General features: G+C 42.9%; 1 protein-coding gene across 1 annotated transcript in view; it reads right to left on the bottom strand.

The window, feature by feature from the left end:
• Nucleotides 1-7138: 7138 nt before the first annotated feature.
• IL5RA (interleukin 5 receptor subunit alpha) overlaps nucleotides 7139-18554 on the bottom strand; it is a 57545-nt gene continuing 46129 nt past the window's right edge. Inside the window, exons 10-12 of the mRNA XM_075550874.1 lie at nucleotides 14380-14476; nucleotides 11176-11260; nucleotides 7139-7225 (exon numbers count right to left, since the gene is read on the bottom strand). Of these exons, the coding sequence (XP_075406989.1) occupies nucleotides 7139-7225; nucleotides 11176-11260; nucleotides 14380-14476 (269 nt within the window). The remainder of the gene's footprint in view (nucleotides 7226-11175; nucleotides 11261-14379; nucleotides 14477-18554) is intronic.

The raw sequence follows: 18554 nt of genomic DNA, 5'->3' as shown, positions 1-18554 counted from the left end.
TTTACCAACCCTTGATACCAACACCTGTTGCTGATTCATATCCAGCAGATTTCCTCCCAGGTTTATGGTTTCTTTCATTTTATCTCCTGGCAGGTAGAAATCTTTTCTTTTTTAATTTAGTGCTGTAGAATAAAGCACTGACTGTGCATTCTTACTATACTAGTAAGCTCCCCACCAAAGACCCATTGCCCACTAGTTGATTCTGAGCCATCATGGTCCTATTCACAGTTTTGGGTAGTGTAACTATTACAGGAGCAGGCAGTCTCATGGGTTGGCTCGTGGATTTGAAAGACCTATCTTATGGTTATCAGTCCACAGCATCACCAGGGCCCTTTTATTCAGCTCCCGCGACCAGGAGTCTCTGCTGTACCCTCAACTTTATTTAATGAGTCCACTCTTTTGAGTTTATTCTTTAGAATCTAAGTTGAATATGGTTTTCTACTCCAGTATACTGTTCAGAAACTCTCCTTCAGAATCTGCTAAAAACCAGCCCCTGTCTGTGCTGAAGTCCACGAAGATAAAAGAGACGCTGTCCTTGACCTCACAGTGCTCCCACATCCATGAGACAGGAACTCTGCTAAGGTAAAAAGAGTAATAAAATGAAAGTAAGTAGGTGGTGCCATGGAAACACAGAGGGGAATTTAGTCCAAGCTAGACATTGAGGAAGACTTTTGTTGGTGAAGAGCAGGGAGGTAAAAGTTAAAACCAAGTCAACAACATGAAACAAAGGTTGAAAGGCTTTTTCCACCAGAGAAAGTTTAATCAGAGGAGGCCTGGAACATTGAAACACATGGAGTTTGAAGATAAACAATCAGCTTTTCAACCTTAACAAATTTCAAAACAGTAGATTCAAAACTCATTGGGACTATGGCTGGAAAGTCACTAGGAAGTTAGGTCATATGGACCCTGTCTTTTATTTATTTATTTATAAGACATTTTTAGGGGCTCATACAACTCTTATCACAATCCATACATATACATACATCAATTGTATAAAGCACATCCGTACATTCTTTGCCCTAATCATTTTCAAAGTATTTGCTCTCCACTTAAGCCCTTTGCATCAGGTCCTCTTTTTTTTCCCTTCCCTCCCCGCTCCCCCCTCCCTCATGTGGACCCTGTCTTTTGTCATCTTTTTAATCATTTCATTGGGGGCTCATACAACTCTTATCACAATTTATACATTCATCCATTGTGTCAAGCACATTTTTACATTTGTTGCTATCATCATTTTCAAAATATTTTCTATCTACTTGAGCCCTTGGTATCAGCTCCTCGTATTTTTCTCCAACCCTCCTCCCCCGGCCTTTGTCTGAAAAAGCTCTTTTACCTGGAGGTTAAAGGGAGTTATTTAAACATTTTAGACAAGGAGAAGCATAATAAGATGTGCCTTTTACATATTTCCTTGAAAGGATAAAAATGTTGAAAGCTGTGAGTTCAGTAAGGATGCTACAGAAATTATCTTAGTGGAGAGATACTGGCCACACAGAAATATAGTTGGGCAGGGATGAGAAATATACTTTGCAGACAGACCATTTACTGTCACTGACATTAAAACCTCATTCAAAACCATATGTACATTCAGATTGTCTAGAGACGTCTTGGAAAACACCAGTGTGTCTTTCAGTTCAATATAAAATTCTAGAGAAATGAGTGACTTTTCAAAAAGTCTGTACCATGGAACTCATTTTGTTGAACTTGGAAACAAGAATAAAAAGATACTCAAGCTAACACAAAGTCCTCTTCTAATTAGGTTTTTCACCTTTACTCATGCTATCAAAGATTGTTTTCGGTTCTCGGTTCTCACTTCCAGCCATCGACTTTTTTCTTTAACAAATTAGAACCTAAGGTTTATTAATTCCACCATGGTCCTGACATAAGTCTCACCACAAAACCTTCGGATTTTTTAATCAGGGTGTTCTTGGCAGAAGTGGGATTCTTCCATAGCCTTGCATAAATGACTTGAGGCAGTGAGGCATGTCAATTAGGTTCAGGTGGTTAGCTCTTGGCAAAAGGGAATCTCACCCTCCAATCTTGCCAGTACCCAGCCCCAGGTTTGCACTGATTGAATTGAAACTACTACAGAAATTGTTGTTGGGTGCCATCCAATCGAGTCTAGTAGTAGCCGCACTATGAACAAGAGGACAAAACCCTTCTTGGTTCGGTGCCGCCTTCACAATTGTTCTTATGTTTGAGCCCATTGACGTAGCCACTGTGTCCATGCCTCTTGTCGAAGGCCTTCCTCCGCTGCTTTACTAAGAGTGATGTCCTTCTCTAGGGACCGATCGCTCCTGATACTATCTCCAAAGTGCTTGAGACACAGTCTGGCCCTCCTTGCCTCTAAGGATCACTCTGGCTGTACTTTTCCTGAGATGGGTCTGTTTGTTCTTTGGCCGTCCATGGTACTTTCAAAATTCTTCTCCAGCACCATCATTCAAATGCATTGATTCTTCTTCAGTCTTCTGTATCCAATGTCCAACTTCCGCCAGCTTTTGAGGAACTAAAAATACCATGGCTTAGGGCAGGCGCATCTCAGTCCTTAAAGTAACATCTTTGTTTTTCAACACTTTAAAGATTTCTTGTGCAGCAGATTTACCCACTGTAATAGATTGGACTAAAAAGGAAAGGAGAAGACAGTAGCTCTCTACCCAATACCTGGAACATTCAAAACCTTGGGATTTCTATGACAGAGTTAATGAGAATATGATAAAAAAATACTTGTCATTGAGGCAATTCTGACCACATGTATGATATACAACTGTGTTCCATAGGCTTTTAGTAACTGATTTTTAGATGTACCGTAGGTTATCAAACCTTTCTTCCAAGTTTCTCTGAATGGATTCAAGCCTACAAACTTTCACGTAGCAATCAGGTACTTTTGTCATTTGCACTCCTGTCATTCAGAAACTCCAAAAACTTAATTAACAAGACAAACCAAAACAAGCATCATGATCAAATTGGTTCCAAGTCAGTCACCCTACATAGGGTTTCCCTGGCTGTCAATCTTTATGGAAGCAGAGCGCCTCACCTTTCTCCCATGGATAGATAAGCTGATGGGTTTGAGTCATAAACCTTCCAGTTAGTAGCCCAAAACTTACCCCAGAGTACCACCAGGATTCTCTACAAAAGCAGTACAGGCCGCCCATAACACACCATTTCTGAAGCCCAGCTCCTCCCCAACAGCAAATTTTATGTGACAATTTGGCCACATTGTCAGCAAAGAGCCAGACCACTCAAGCCTGGTCTTCAGACCCAGGAGTCTTCTGGTGCCAATCATTTTCTAATCAGCATGAGACTGACTCTCCATAATTGTTAATGAGCTTCCATCTAGGGCTTGGAATCAGTTCAACCCACTTAGAACCCCTGCTGAGAATTCGAATTTCCTGCCCCATAGACTGAATCAGAATCCACAGTTTAATGAAACCCTTGGGTGATACTTAAATATCCTACAGTGGGGTAGGTCCAGGAAAGGCAATGAGTTGCAGATTTTTTTTCTGTATTTTAGCTTTTTAATATACATACAAAGCAGCATATATGGAATAACTCTACAGATTTAGGACACTTGCCCATTTCTTACCCCAAGACTGTATTTTTTAACCTCACTTGAATTTGTCTTTGCACCACTCTCTTTTTTTTCTGGAATGCATTTCTTTTTTTTAAAAAACATTTTATTAGGGACTCATACAACTCATCACAATCCATACATATACATACATAAATTGTACAAAGCACATCTGTACATTCTTTGCCCTAATCATTTTCTTTTTTTACATTTTATTAGGGGCTCATACAACTCTTATCACAATCCATACATATACATACATCAATTGTATAAAGCGGAAAAAAAGGGGGACCTGATGCAAAGGGCTTAAGTGGAGAGCAAATGCTTTGAGAATGATTGGGTCAGGGAATGTGTGGATGCAGAATGTTTTTGCAGGCTTCACGGAGGAGGTGACTTTAGATATGGGTTCCCAAAGAATGGGTTTCACAAGCCCAGAAGTCAGGAAGAAGCTCATAGTCCAGTGAGGGGCCACAGGGGCTGCCACGCTGTGGATATCCACTCACTGAGATCCAGCGGCCTGGGCGTGCTTCAGAAGGGTGGCGGGCCCGATGATTGCTGGCTGGGGAGGTGGAAGACGACCTCTTGGAAGTGAATACCACACCATCAAACAAAGAGCTGGCCGCATTTTGGAATGATTTCCTTCTTCTCTTTCAGCCTTCTTCCAGCATGATTTCCCCAATCCTAGGTTTTGAGGCTCGGGTTTGAAACTGATTAGACAAGGAGTTTTAAGCCCAAAGGAGCATAACTTTGCATTTGTTTTTGTCTGTTTTAGCAGGCTTTTTCTAATGCTTTTTCAAGCAACTGGCTTTCAACTTTTGATATTCAATAGAATCACTTGGGGAAGTCATTCTCAAAACATGGTCCTAGAGCAGCAACATCAGCATCACCTGGGAAATTGTTAGAAACACAAATGTAAGCCCTTCCCCAGACCTGTTCATGCAGAAACTCTGGTGAAAGGAAGCCGTGATTTACCTGTTTTCACCAGCCCTCTAGCTGATTCTGATGCAGCCCACAACTGAAAGCCAGGTTCTGACTACCATTCACATAGAAGAGTCTGATTTGGGCAATCAGACATCTTGCCAATCACTGCAGTATTGCTATCGGCCCCATCATTTCAGTGACTTTCCTAGGTAGACCTCAGAATCCAGCTTCTTCCTCCCCAACTCCTCCATGTTATTAGGGGTACTTGACCCCAGTATCCAACTCCTAGCAATGCCACTTCCTATGTGACATTGTCTTGGCACCTCAGTGACTGCATCTATAATAGGTGGTAGCAAGACCAGCCCTGCAGGCCTGAAAGGATCCAACATGGTGTGGGTGTGACGTGTCTGATTTGACAACAGAAGCTTGGGAGCCAACACTGCCTCCAACCTCACCCCAAACTAAGAGCTGTCACTTCTGGACCCTCGTCTCAGGGACCCAACTCTGTGGGCAGCAGAAATGGTTATGGGCTGCTCTGAAAAGATTGCTCTTTGGAGTGTTTGGAATCAATGTGTGCCTTTTCATAGATCAAAACTGGCTATGTCAGCTCTTTCCTGGCCCCGCCCTGAGTTCCTTTCCTCCTCAGAGCCCGCGGGAATTATGATCACTGTGATTCTTTCAAGTACGGAATGTTCTCTCTGCCCGCTCCGACCTGCCAATGAGCATACACTGTCGCAACAAATACGCCGATGTGGCCGTAGACTCATGCGAGGGGACTTCGAGAACAAAATCTAGGAATAAAACCCTGTCCTGCATTTTGATATGAGGTGATGGCCTCACTCTCTTGGTTTTTAAATTCATTTGTCTGAGAATGGGTGCATAAACAAATGCGGTGAAGAAAGAGGATGGTGCAGTGGAGCCCAGCAGACAGGAAAAAGAAAGAAACAAGGAAAGAAAGGAAGGAAGGAAGGAAGGAAGAAAAAAAGAAAGAAAGAAAGAGGATGGTGCCTGGCTATCAAAGGATATAGCATCTGGGGTCTTAAAGGCTTGATGTTGAAAAAGCAGCCATCTAGCAGGGAAGCAATTAAGCCCATATGGAAGAAATGCACTGGCTGTGTGATCATGAGGTGTTGATGGGATCAGGTATCAAAAGATCCAAAACAAACAACTATATCAATGCAAACCAAGGAAGTTAGAATGGAGGCCCAAAGTCCATCTGTAGACAATTGGACAACCCCTCACAGAAGGGTTGCAGGAAGGGATGATTCAAGCAGGATGCAGTGCAGTACTAATGAAACACAGCGTTCCTCTAGTTCAGCAGTTCTCATCCTGTGGGTCAGGACCCCTTTGGGGGTCAAACAACCCTTTCTTTCACAAGTCGCCCATTCATAACAGTAGCAAAATTACAGTTATGAAATAGCAACAAAAATAATTGTATCATTGGGGTGTCACCACAACATGAGGAACTGTATTAAAGGGTCACGACATTCAGAAGGTTGAGAACCACTGCTCTAGTTCCTGAATGCTCTCCTCTGCCCCACTATCATGACCCAGTTCTACCTACAAATCTGGCTAGACTGGAGTAGCTACACTGGTAAAGATAAGAACTCTCGACACATGGAACACAGGACAGAGAAACCCCTCAAGAACAGCAATGAAAGTAGTGATTCCATGAGGGAGGCAGAAGGCAGGGAGGGGGAGAAAGGGGAAACTGATCACAACGTTGGATATCACACACACACACACACACACACACACACACACACACACCCCTCCATGAGGGGAACAAATAAATGTGGGTTAAGGGAGACAATGGACGGTGTAAGATACAAAATAACAATAATAATATATAATTGATCAAGAATTCACAAGGATGAGAGGGAGGGGGTAAAAAGAGCTGATACCAAGGGCTCAAGTAGAAAGAAAATGTTTGAGAAATTTTGATGGTGACATATGTATAAGTATGCTTAATACAACTGAATTATGGATTGATATAAGATTGATAAGAGCTCCCCAAGAAAAGAATTAATAATAATAATTCATTTGTCTGAAATGGTGCTACTTGGATCAGGTCTGTGGAGCTAGAGATAATTTCAGTTGCCTCTTCATCCTCACCCCTCACCTCTACCCCCATGCTACATGGAAGAAAATGCACCCCAGGAAAACACGCACACAGAAGTGCCACGGCACGCACTTGCTATAGAAAACACCATCTTGAGTTCAAGTTCATGGTTTGCTCAGGTTGATATAAAACACTCTCTTCTGGAGATTTAAGCTGAATATCACCATTGGCAGCTTAGATCGCCAAATTGTCCTGCCAGAAGTACAAGCCGGCATCACTGACAGAAGTTTTACAGACAATCTCCTACACAGTAGAAGTCTGTGGTAACTGGTGCCGCTCTCACAGGCTGGCATGGAGAAGGCACTGGCTTTTTCAGAGTGAGCAGAAAGGGGAAGCAAACCACAGGGGAGACTGCTCAGTTGCCATCACCTGCTGTGACTGAGGAGCCTTTGCTGGAGCAGCCACACTTCTCAAAGATATAAGCCTGGAACTTTCGGGTGTGCATTGCCTTCCAGCTACATTAAGACTAGAAACAGCAGTCCCATCTTCTCAGCACTCCAGGTCCTTGTCACAGGAGATTGTCACAATAACACTCAAAATACAGAATCTTCCAGAATCTCAAATCCGTGTTCTTCCACAACACTTATGACTTCAACTTCTGTTTCACTGGAACCAGTTTTCTGTAAAATAAAATATCCTTTCTGAAATGGCTCAGCGTATTTTTCATTCCTTGGCACTCTTGACAATAGGATTTAGTTTGAAATTTCCCCCCCATATAAAATGAGTGACTCATCACTGGAGAAAACATAAAAAATACAGTAGGAAGAAAGGAACACATTGCCTATAAATTCTTCCTTCCGGCACAGCCCGTTCATTCAGTCTCTTCTGCTGGACGCAGTTGCCTGTACACTCACACTGTGAGCGCCACTTTAGAAAGGGTTTGTTTCTGTGTGCTCACGTATGTCTTACATTGCAATAATTCCTTTAGATGTGCCACTTTCATCAACTCACTGTCAACGCATCAATGCTGACTCAGCACAACCCCGTTGGTTTCCAAGACTGTAACTGTAACTCCAGGCTTTCACTGGAGTTGCTGCTGATGGTTTTGAACAGCTGACCTTGCATATCTCAGCCCAACTTGTAACCACGACAGTACCAGGGCATTTCAATGAGTGCCACACAATTCCATCCGTAGTTGAACATTCCCCTAAAGCTGAATGTTTTGTTAGACCCAATTTTGGCTATCATAAATCATGATTATATGATATAAATAATCCTGACAAAAGGCAGATTTTTTCATAGAAAACAATTCCATCTCTAAGATGATATATTCCTTTATCTCGTTTCCTCATTCAATGCATTTTAAAATATCTACTCTACTGTAGCCATTGTGCTAAGCAGTGAGGAGAAAGACAGACACGGCTATCGCCTTCCTAGACTTTAGTTTATCATCTACTTTAATTTTGGAAAGCACTTTCTTTCCTGCGCGAGAGGGCAGAGAAGTCTCCATAGGGTTTCTTAGACTATACAGATTTCCTGGAGCAGCTAGCTCATCTCTCTCCTACAGAGTGACTGGTGGGTCCCAACCACCAACCCTGAGGTTGGTAATCCAACAACGAGATCAGTATACCAACTGGGCTTTTGGGGGGAAAGGGCCAATGGCCTCCCATTGGAGAATCAAACTTGGTGTTCTGAGTGACAGACGGGGAGACTGTCCCTGGACTAATGAGGATGTGCCATATTTTTTTAAGTCAACCTTTTGATTTCCAAAGTCCAGCTTATATATTTCCCCTTTCTCCCAGGTATAAATCTCTAATGTTAAAAAAATCAGAGGTATAAACAAGCAAAATCTTCCTTAACACAGAACCCAGGGATGGCAGGACTGCGGCTGCCCATGTCAGACTTCAAGATTCGACTGGAAAGATGAGACGAGGGTTTCCATTCCCTACAAGCTGAACCACCACTCCGGTGGTGAGTCAGACGAGCACCAGCACTACTGTGCTGGCACACCAGCAGCACTCACTGGAGGCCTCTGGAGCGCACGAACCAAGGGGGTGGCTTTTGCCTTGGAGGTAGAGCTGGGGACACAGGTCTAACAGGAAGAGTACAAAATGTTTCTGGCAACTTTGGATTAAAAACAAGGAATTTGCCATGAACTTTTTGAAGCCCCCTCGTACCTGGCCCACTCCACCTTCAGGAACATACACATCATAAGGCTGACATCACAGGCAAAACTGCATTTTCCCAATTCTCTCTCCCTTTGATGAGCGTGCACATGCACCTTCCTTCTCTCCAGCCACCCCCCCCCCCCGCCCTCTCTTTTTCATCATGAAGATGTGCCATGTGAGCGGAGAGTGAGTTTTCCTGAGAAGTCAGCAGGGCTGAGCTCTGACATTAATCCTTTGCTGCTTCACAAACCTGCTCGTCTACCCCAAGTTGTTATTTTGCACACATGACATGATTTTAATTAAAAACAAACTGCAAGCTTATACTAAAAGCTCTTAAGCCCATTTCTTTCACAACCCTCGGAATATTAAAGGAACTCTTTGGGGGCACTTTAGGGAAATGAGATACCAACATTAAGATGTTCCATCAAGAGACCAGGACAAATGACTTCCGTCTGCTGCTGAAATCAAAGGCCATTTCCCAGGGAGGTGCCAGCCAGAGCATGGTGGGGTGGCTAGCTCGTGTTCAGATGAGCTAAAAGCCAAGGTTCAAGCTGGACCCACATGCCTTTCCACAGGATAAGGGTTTGCCAAGCAGAGAGTGGCTCCGCAGCTCGGCACGTGGATCAGAGGCAGGGCGGGGCAGGTCGGACCGCCTCGGTCCGGGGCTTCACTAGGCGAGTAAGCACTGTGGTCTAGTAGCCTTCCAAATGCTGCAGCGCCAAACTGAGAAGGGCCACCCCATAGGAGAGTCACCCATCTCTGAGCTTTCAACCTACGTTTTTGTATCACTGGAAACAGTCACCACTGGTTCATCCAAACATTAATTACTTAATTAGAGAGAAAACTGAATTTGTTGAGGGAAAGGTGCTTTGAACCAGGGCCAGAAACCTGCAGTCCATCAACCAAATCTGGCTGTTGCCTTCTTTTTTAAAGAGTTGCATCGGAACTCGGCCATACTCCTTCATTTACATATTACCACTGACTGCTTCCATGTTACCAAGGCAGAATCAAGTGGAAGTCTTGACAAAAACCACTTGGTCCTCAAATATTACCTTCTGGCTCTTTACAGGAAAAGGTTCCCTGACTCCTGATCTAAATTATCCATCAGATTAGTGAGACGTTTGACAAATGATATGCAAGAACCAAATGCTAGTAATGGAAAACCTTTGCCAACACTAATCAAAGGATTCCTAAATAAATGGAGAGATGCTGTGTTCATGGACCAGAAGACTCAATCTCATTGCGATGTCACTTCTCCCCCAAACCAACCTATGATTCACCAAAACCCCTATAAAAATCTCAGCAGCCTTCTGCACAAAACTGAGACGCTGACTCTAAAAATGATAGAGAAATGCACATAAAGTAGAATATCCAAAAATAACTTTGAAACACCAGCTGATTCCCAGGAGATCAGATAGTCGGCTGCTTAGAAAGATTTCAGCCTTGAAAGCCTATGGAGCGGTTCGACTCTCTCCTACAAGGTTGCTATGAATTGGAATTGAGTCCAGAGCAGCAGGTTTGGTTTTGGTTTAAAACTACCTGATCTCAAGACTTACTTACTGTAAGTGTGGTGTTGGTGTAATGATGGGCTAATTGATCAATGAGTCTGAGCACATTCCAGAGTTAGTTCAAAGCTTGTTTTGTTTGTTTATTTTTAAAGTGGGTTTTAATAAAGTTGCCATGCTATCCATTGGGGGAAGAGGATGACTTTTCAACAAATGGTGCTGAAACAATTGGAGAGTTACAATTCGGTTTAGCCTAAATGCTCTGAGTGATGAACGGGGTCTTTAATATAAATATAAATATATATATATATATATATATATATATATATATATATATATATATATATATATATGGCAAAATCCTCACCTGTGTTCTCTATCAGTCTATATACTAGTGAATTAAATTCCCAATGAAAATTCCTTTTGTATGGGAGGCCTGCTTATCATAACAGATTTTTAAAACGTTAGCAGGAAGCAGGACTTTGAACGATCTCGTCTTTGCTCCTCACCAAATGGAAAAGGAAGTCTAAACTTATAGTCCCGAGAGAATTGTTCATCAATAATCAACCCGAAACCAAACCCATCACCGCCGAATCGTTCCCATGCACAGTGACCCTGGAAGAACAGAACAGGGGTTCCCACAGAGTTCCCAAGGCTGTAGGCGGTCTACCTCACCTTTCTTCCACAAACAGTTGGTAGATTCAAGCTGCTGTCCTTTCATTTAGGGGTCAAGCACTTTACCACTTTGCTACTAAGGCTCCGTACGATCAGCAAAGGGATGGCTAATATGAAGTTAAAATTCAAGTCTGACCTTTCTTGACAGTAAAGACAACAATGAACATGTATCTACAAACAGTAACCTTCTGAAGAAATGAAGGATTCCTGATCTCCTGGGTAAAAACCATGCCTTGTCATCTTCAAATCCAAGTGCCAATCACTGTTCCCTTCAGTAGTTACCTCATAGTTGGTGCTTACGAAGAGATCGGTAATGTTGTTTTTAGGTGCTGGGACTGGTGGAAACAACTTGGTCCACAAGTGACAGCTGAAAGGAAAGGCAAAAAATTAAGTGCTCATTCTGGTCTTTAAGTTCTACTTTAAAAATTGGGCAATTCTAGAACCTTCTGCTTTGTGAATTCAAAATTGTTACTGACCACACATTCCATGTAACCAGTCTCACCCATGGTAACTCATGTGCATCAGAATAAATGTGTTCCATGGAGTTTTCAATGAATGATTTTTCAAAAGAACGTTGACAAGCCTTTCTTTCAATGCACCACTGAATGGACTCCAACTGCCAAGCTTACCATTAGTAACTCAGTGGCTAGTTATTTGTTCTACCCAGGGATTCCAACTTCCCAATATCTACAGTGCAATAAGAATTGACCATGGGATTTGACATTGCTTCTAAATAAAATGCCGATTTATTCAGCATGATACCCAATTTCTTGTCTTTTTCTTCTTTTAAATCATTTTATTGGGGGCTCATACTGCTCTTATCACAATCCATAAATACATCCATTGTGTCAAGCACATTTGTACATATGTTGCCATTATAATTTTCAAAACATTTTCTTTCTACTTGAACCCTTGGTATGACGTTATTTGCCCCCTTCCACCACCCTTCCTCTCTCCCTCATGAACCCTTGATAATTAATACATTATTTTTTCTTTCTTTCTTTTTAAATCATTTTATTAGGGCTTCATACAACTCTTATCACAATCCATACATACATCAATTGTATAAAGCACATTTGTACCTTCATTGCCCTCATCATTCTCAAAACATTTGCTCTCCACTTAAGCCCCTGGCATCAGCTCCTCATTTTCCCACTCCCTACCCACTCCCCACTCTCTCATGAACCCTTGATAATTTATAAATTATTATTTTGTCATATCTTGCACTGTCCGATGTCTCCCTTCACCCACTTTTCTGTTGTCCACCCGCCAGAGAGGAGGTCACATTTAGATCCTTGTAATCGGTTCCCCCTTTCCAATCCATCCTCCCAGTATCACAACTCATACCACTGGTCCTGAAGGGATCATCTGCCCTGGATTCCCTGTGTTTCCAGTTCCTATCTGTACCAGTGTACATCCTCTGGTCTAGCCAGACTTGCAAGGTAGAATTCAGATCATGACTGGCTCGCCTCCTCCCCGAGACCCTTCTGTAAGGGGATCTCCAGTGGCCTACCAATGGGCTTTGGGTCTCCACTCTGCACTCCCCCCTTATTCACAGTATTCACAGTGATATTTTTGTCTGATGATGCCTGATATCTGATCCATTCGAAACCTCATGATCACACAAGCTGGTGTGCTTCTTCCATGTGGACTTTGTTGCTTCTTAGCTAGATGGCTGCTTGTTTATCTTCAAGCCTTTAAGACTTGAGATGCTATATCTTTGATAGCTGGGCACCATCAGCTTTCTTCACCACATTTGCTTATGAACCCATTTTATCTTCAGTGATTGTGTCGAGAAGGTGAGCATTGTAGAATGCTGGGTTATTAGAATAATGTGGTCTTGGGTCGAGAGATGATTTGAGTAGAGGTCCAATGTCCATCTGCTATCTTAATACTATACCTGTAAATATATGTACATAGATCTATTTCCCTATCATTATATATAAATATATTTATATATGTACATGCCTGGATTTAGACCTTTATAAATGTCCTTTGCCTCCTAGATCTTTCCTCTATTTCCTTTTACTTTCTTCTTGTCCCACTATCATGCTCACCCTTCATTCAGATTTCAGTAATTCCTCTCAGCTAGATTTCCCTTGATGAAGCCTTCGCAGGTATCCTATACCCTCCTTGTCATTGATTTTAGATCACTTGTTGGTCCTTTGTCCCTTGGTTGGTTGACTCCCCCTTTTCCCCCCACCCCCCCTCCCTTGCCTGCCCCCCTTGAACCAGTCCTGTTGTTCTCTGCTCTGGATTGTGTATCTGCTTATCTTATCTTATCTAGGTAGACATGCAGAGACAATAATAAGCACCAAAACAAAACAACAACCCAAAAAATCCAATGACCAAAAAAAGCCTATAAATAGTTCCAGGGCTATTTGTTGACTTTTAGGAGTGTTATTTGGTTGAGTCTGATGAGGCGCCATGCTGTGGCCCCTAAGTCTATTTTTGGTATTCCTCAGGGACTTCATTCCTTTGCTCACCTTGCTACTCTGTTGCATGCCCTTAATGTTTCCCTTTGGTGTGATGAGGTCAGATCAGATGCCCAATTTCTTAAAATGGACAATAGGAATCAGATGTAAAGTAACTTACTACCAACCACAATTACACAGCCATAGTAAATGCTTCCCTGAGTGGTCTGGCTCATGGAGTTTTCTTCTTCCTCTTCTGCTAACTGCAATCCCAACTCATAGACACCGCATGAATATTTATAAATCTATTGTTTCTAATAATCATGGAAAGGTACATCTCCTATATGGAGCTTTTTCTTTGTGAATGCTACAATGGATGGCGTGGAGGTTATGGGTCATCCCTGGCTCTGAGAAGATAGGGCACCAGCTCATCAAGACACGTCTAGAATCCGTGTTTGACTTCGAAGCAGTTAGCCACTCGGGGCAGGCCGCCTAAAGACCCAAGATGGGAGTCAGAGGGTAGGAGGCATTGTAGTTGTCTCCGCCTCTAGTGGGTTGCTGTTCTTTGCTAGAGATGGAAAGGGCCCATCCTGGTAACTCAAAAAACTTTCACAGAAAATAATAGGCTGTGGACAAGTTGGTGGAGGAGTGGGGACTGGCTGTGATACACTCTCTCTAGTTTTTATAAATCACTCCCAGTTTTCTCAGGTTTTATTTGGTCTACCACCTTAAGAAGTCTGTCTATGAAGACAGAAAAATACATTAAAATCTACACATCCCAGCCACTCATGGCCAACCTCAAGCCAAACCCACTGCTTCCAGAGTTGATTCTAATTCAGGGTAACCCCATGTGTTACAGCTCCATTGGGTTTATTTTGCTTCAACTTTTATGGAAGCATATCGGCAGACCCTTCTTCTGTGTTGCCATGGGGTGGGTTCACACTGCCAACCTTTACATTAGTAACCAATTGTAAACTACTCGCATGACCCAAAGACTTTTGGATGCATGGCAAAACTTTAAAAATGCAATGCCCAGACCCCACTACAAGCAAGCAAATACAAGAGCACCTACATTCTGCAGATGAGCGAGAGAATTAGCAAGATGAAGAATATGGCTGCCATCAGCAGAATGATACACCATTCTATTGAGATTTTCAGCTCATCAGTTCCTGCAGAAAAAGAGAACAAAATCAGTGGGAGAATCCGCATCAGAGAAAAAGAAATAGCGAAGCTCAGAGTCAGAATGCTTGGGTTTGAGCATCAGGTGCTGGGGGACCCAGGGCAAATAGCTGAACCTTCCTTAAGCCTTAACTTTCTCACCTGTAACATGGGAATACCATCGCACAAAGTTGATAAAGGGATGAAATTAACTGATGGCATGAAGGTTCAACTATAGCCTTCCTCAGCAAATATTCACAGAGTACGCGCTAGGAGTGTGCTACCTCGGTCCTGGAACTTACCAGCTTTGTTAAGTAGTTTTTAGATAGAAAAGGCATACAAATGTAAACCAATTAGTAACAAACCAATTTGGAAATATCTCGATTGAAGCACTGGAAAAAGCTTGTTAGGTGACATTCAATCAGCAGTCCTATGCCCAACAGAACTAGACACTGCTCGGCCCTGCGCCATCCTCGCAACTGGTCCTGTTTGTGTGCACTGATGCACCCACTGTATCGGTCCATCTCATTGAGGGCCTTCCTCTTTTTCACTGCCCCTCCACGTTATCAAACGTGATGTCTTTCTCCAGTGACTGGTTTCTCCTTCCAATATGTCCAAAGACTATAAGATGAAGTCTTGCCATCCTCGCCTCTAAGAAGCCCTCTGGCCTTATTTCGGCTACCCCAGATCAGCTTGTCCTTTCAGCAGTCCATGGCACTTTCAATATTCTTCTCTAACATCCCAATTCCAAGGCTTTGATTCTTCTCGGGTCTTCTTTATTTCCTTATTCAATGCCCAACTCTCACATGCACATTATGTAACGGAGAACGCCATGGCGTGGGTCTGATACCACCTCTTAGTCCTCAAAGTAAAGTCCTAGGGGGCTTGTGCAGCAGGGATACCTAATGAAATGCATTTTCATCTCTCGACTGCTGCTTCCATGAGATCTGATTGTGGATCCAAGCAAGACAGCACTCAGCTTTTCTCCATTTATCATAATGTTACCTATTGGTCCAGCTGTGAGGAATTTGGTCTTCCTTGCACTGAGTTGTAATCCACAACAAAGGCTGCAATCTTTGATCTTCATCAGCAAGTGCTTCAAATTCCCCTTACTTTCCGTAAGCAAGGTGGTGTCATCTGCATATCTCTGGTTGTTAATAAGCCTTCCTCTGGTCCTAATGTCACATTCTTCTTCAGCCTCGTAATCCAGCTGCTCTGATTATTTGTTCAGCAAAGTTTGAACAAGTATGGCGAGAGGATACAACCCTGCTGCCCAGCTTTCCTGATAAAGAATACTATTTACAGTGACCACTAAAGGCGCTAGGCTTAGCTATTAGTGCTCTGTAACTTTAACTGTTCTCAAAATGCCCTTCAACACTTTTCCATTTCACCGGAGAACTTGCCCATCAAGTCAGTAGAGAAGGGGTAAATATTGTATGCTGCATGTCACCTTATTCTCTGATGAAATTAATTTCTAATCTATACTTGAGGGACAGACTCTCCTGTGGGCTTCAACAATAGTTTTGGTGTGTAGGTGTGTAGGTGTGTCGGTGTGTAGGTGTGTAGTTGTGTGTGTGTTCGTGTGGTGTGTGTGTGGTTGTGTGGTGCGCGTATGTTTTAATACACAGGAATACACTTAAGACAAATGCAAGCTCATTCACCAGCTGGCATTTAAAGACGGAATAGCCTTGCTCAATTGCCGATTTCTCTCCAGATAATAATGCACAGCCTGAGTGACCTCCATAATAAGGGTGTCTTTTCTTGGGAAAAGGCTGCTCCTTTGCTCTGGCCATGTGTCTGGCACCATGTGAGTTGCTGAGATACAGTAGCTTTAAGGGCCCACTGGGTCCTCCCCGCATACAGTCTAAAGCCCACTAGGGAAGAATCGCACTAAACACACAAGGATACAAGTAATGCCCCGTGTGTACCTAGTGCTATTCGAACGACACTGTGTCAGGAGCAACATGTCCAACCCTCCACGTGCAGAGAAATGGCAGAGGGCCACATCTGACCCCCTCCAGTTCACGAGGCCTATTTCTACGAGGCTGGGGTCAGACATGCCTCTACCCTCCATTCTCCTTGACTGTACTCTGCCACCAAGCATCTTGCCCTGCCGTTCTAGTCTGTGACTGGGTTGTAGAATTCATGGTAGCAGCCACCCAGAACTCTCAGAAAATTATGGGCAATATGAGGACAATAACCAATGAGAAATGTGCAGGACACAGTTGTTCAGTCACACATGTTACAAAGGATTTTTTAGGGCTGCTAATAAATGACCAAAATGTATGGCATTCTGCTATAAGCCTGAACCTGAGTCTCTAGTTCTGGGGGTCCCTGAGCCCATCTCTCCCTGTAAGTACCCCCAGGCACCTCACACTACAAACTAGCCTCCTGTCCCAAAGCTGGGAGTCCACAGCTCTCTCTGCTGTGTGCTGACTGCTGGTTCTGTTGCAGCTTTGCTGTCACAGCTGTCCCTGAATCAGGGAAGTTCAATGCCAGGGAGCTCAGGGTCTACCAGATGAGCTTGCTTTAGTGAGACCCCTCCTTCCTGCCTTTGAGAGCTCATTTTATAACCAGCAGAATGGTCATCGCAGGTAACAATTACTCACAGTCAAATCATTAATCATAACTTCTAGTTAGTATCAATTTTAACACAGTTAATATTATTCCATCATTAAATAGAATTTCCATTAAATAGAACTATATTGAAACCATTAATTAATCATGATACTTGATCATTATTTATACTAATTAATGATTTGGCTATACTTGTTAAAAGTGGCTTTGTAGGAGTCACAGAGATTATGGCTAGAAGAGACACATTAAGTAATTCACTGTCCTGCAGACTGCTTCCTGCCTCTTCTAGCCATTGTCCAATGTGTCATTACTTGCCTCTTCTGTAGAAGGGGAAGTCCTGTAAGTGGAACTGCCTGTCAAGTCCTTGTAAACATCCTATGACTTCCAGAGACCCCCAAAGTTTTCAGGATATCAGGACTGAGGTAAGTATTCAGGACTTAGTGTGAGTGACTCCACTTGGTCTTGGTCTCCTGCTTGGTTTTTCTTCTCCAGGAATTACTCCAGGTTTTCCTTCTCCCTCCAATAAGCTTTAATCTCGCCTCCATGTCCTCCTTTCTGCTTTCAAATAGTCATAGAGCATTTGTTGTGAATAAACCATTACATTGCTCTGCCACCTCCCCCAACTATCGTCAAACACTTTCCTACTCATGTCCCAGACAAAGTTCTTGAATCAGACATTTGGGATGATGTATGTCCCCTTCTCTGAAGCTGTTTCTTCAGTGGCCAATGGCTTCTTTTTGGCCAAATCCATAGAGCTCTTGGTTTCTTTTTCAATTCTGTATGTCCTGCTTCTTTCCTGAATGTCAGACACTTGACAGCTGTGCCTACCTTGAAACCAATATTTCAGGGCTTTGACCTAATGTGATTCTTCTTTGATGGCACTTCCTTTGCCCATTCTATTTTCACATGGCTCTTTCAGAACAGCTGTGCTCCTTTGGTATTCTCTACTACAACCCTTTTTTTTTTTAACTTTGAAAAGAGAATTTATTCAACTTCATCTTCTGATTCCATGGCATTCTCTTCCAGATCTGTATTCCCAGGACTACTCTGACTCAGTAATCCAGAGCTAGGTTTCAGACAGCCCATAGTGGAAGCCCACTAAGATATTTCTCAAAGGTGACAACCTTCAAATCAAGCACATGCTCGCCATCAGGTCAAGGTGGCTTCTTTCATCAATTTCCCTTTCTGTCATCACACTCTCCAAATTCCTAACCTTGAACCCTTGAAGTCACCTGGATTCTTCTCACTCTTCCTTTGATCAACCCTCATCTTTGAGCATTATTGGATGCTGCTACACTTGTTTGTGGCCTTTGAGTCGGCTCCAACTCATGGGGGTCTTACAGACAATAGCATGCATTGCTGTCTGGTACCGTGACATTGCCATTAGGGCTGCTATGTTCAAGCGCACTGTTGTAACTCTTGGGTAGGACCTTCTAGCCTGTGGGGTCACCTTCTAACACTACATTTGGGAACATTTTCTTGTGACTCATAAGTCTTTCATTGGCCAACTTT

The sequence above is a fragment of the Tenrec ecaudatus genome, chromosome 5, assembly GCF_050624435.1.
Source record: "Tenrec ecaudatus isolate mTenEca1 chromosome 5, mTenEca1.hap1, whole genome shotgun sequence".
NCBI lineage: Eukaryota > Metazoa > Chordata > Mammalia > Afrosoricida > Tenrecidae > Tenrec > Tenrec ecaudatus.
Note: the sequence above shows the minus strand (reverse complement) of the source record. Positions and strands in the feature narration are given on the sequence as shown.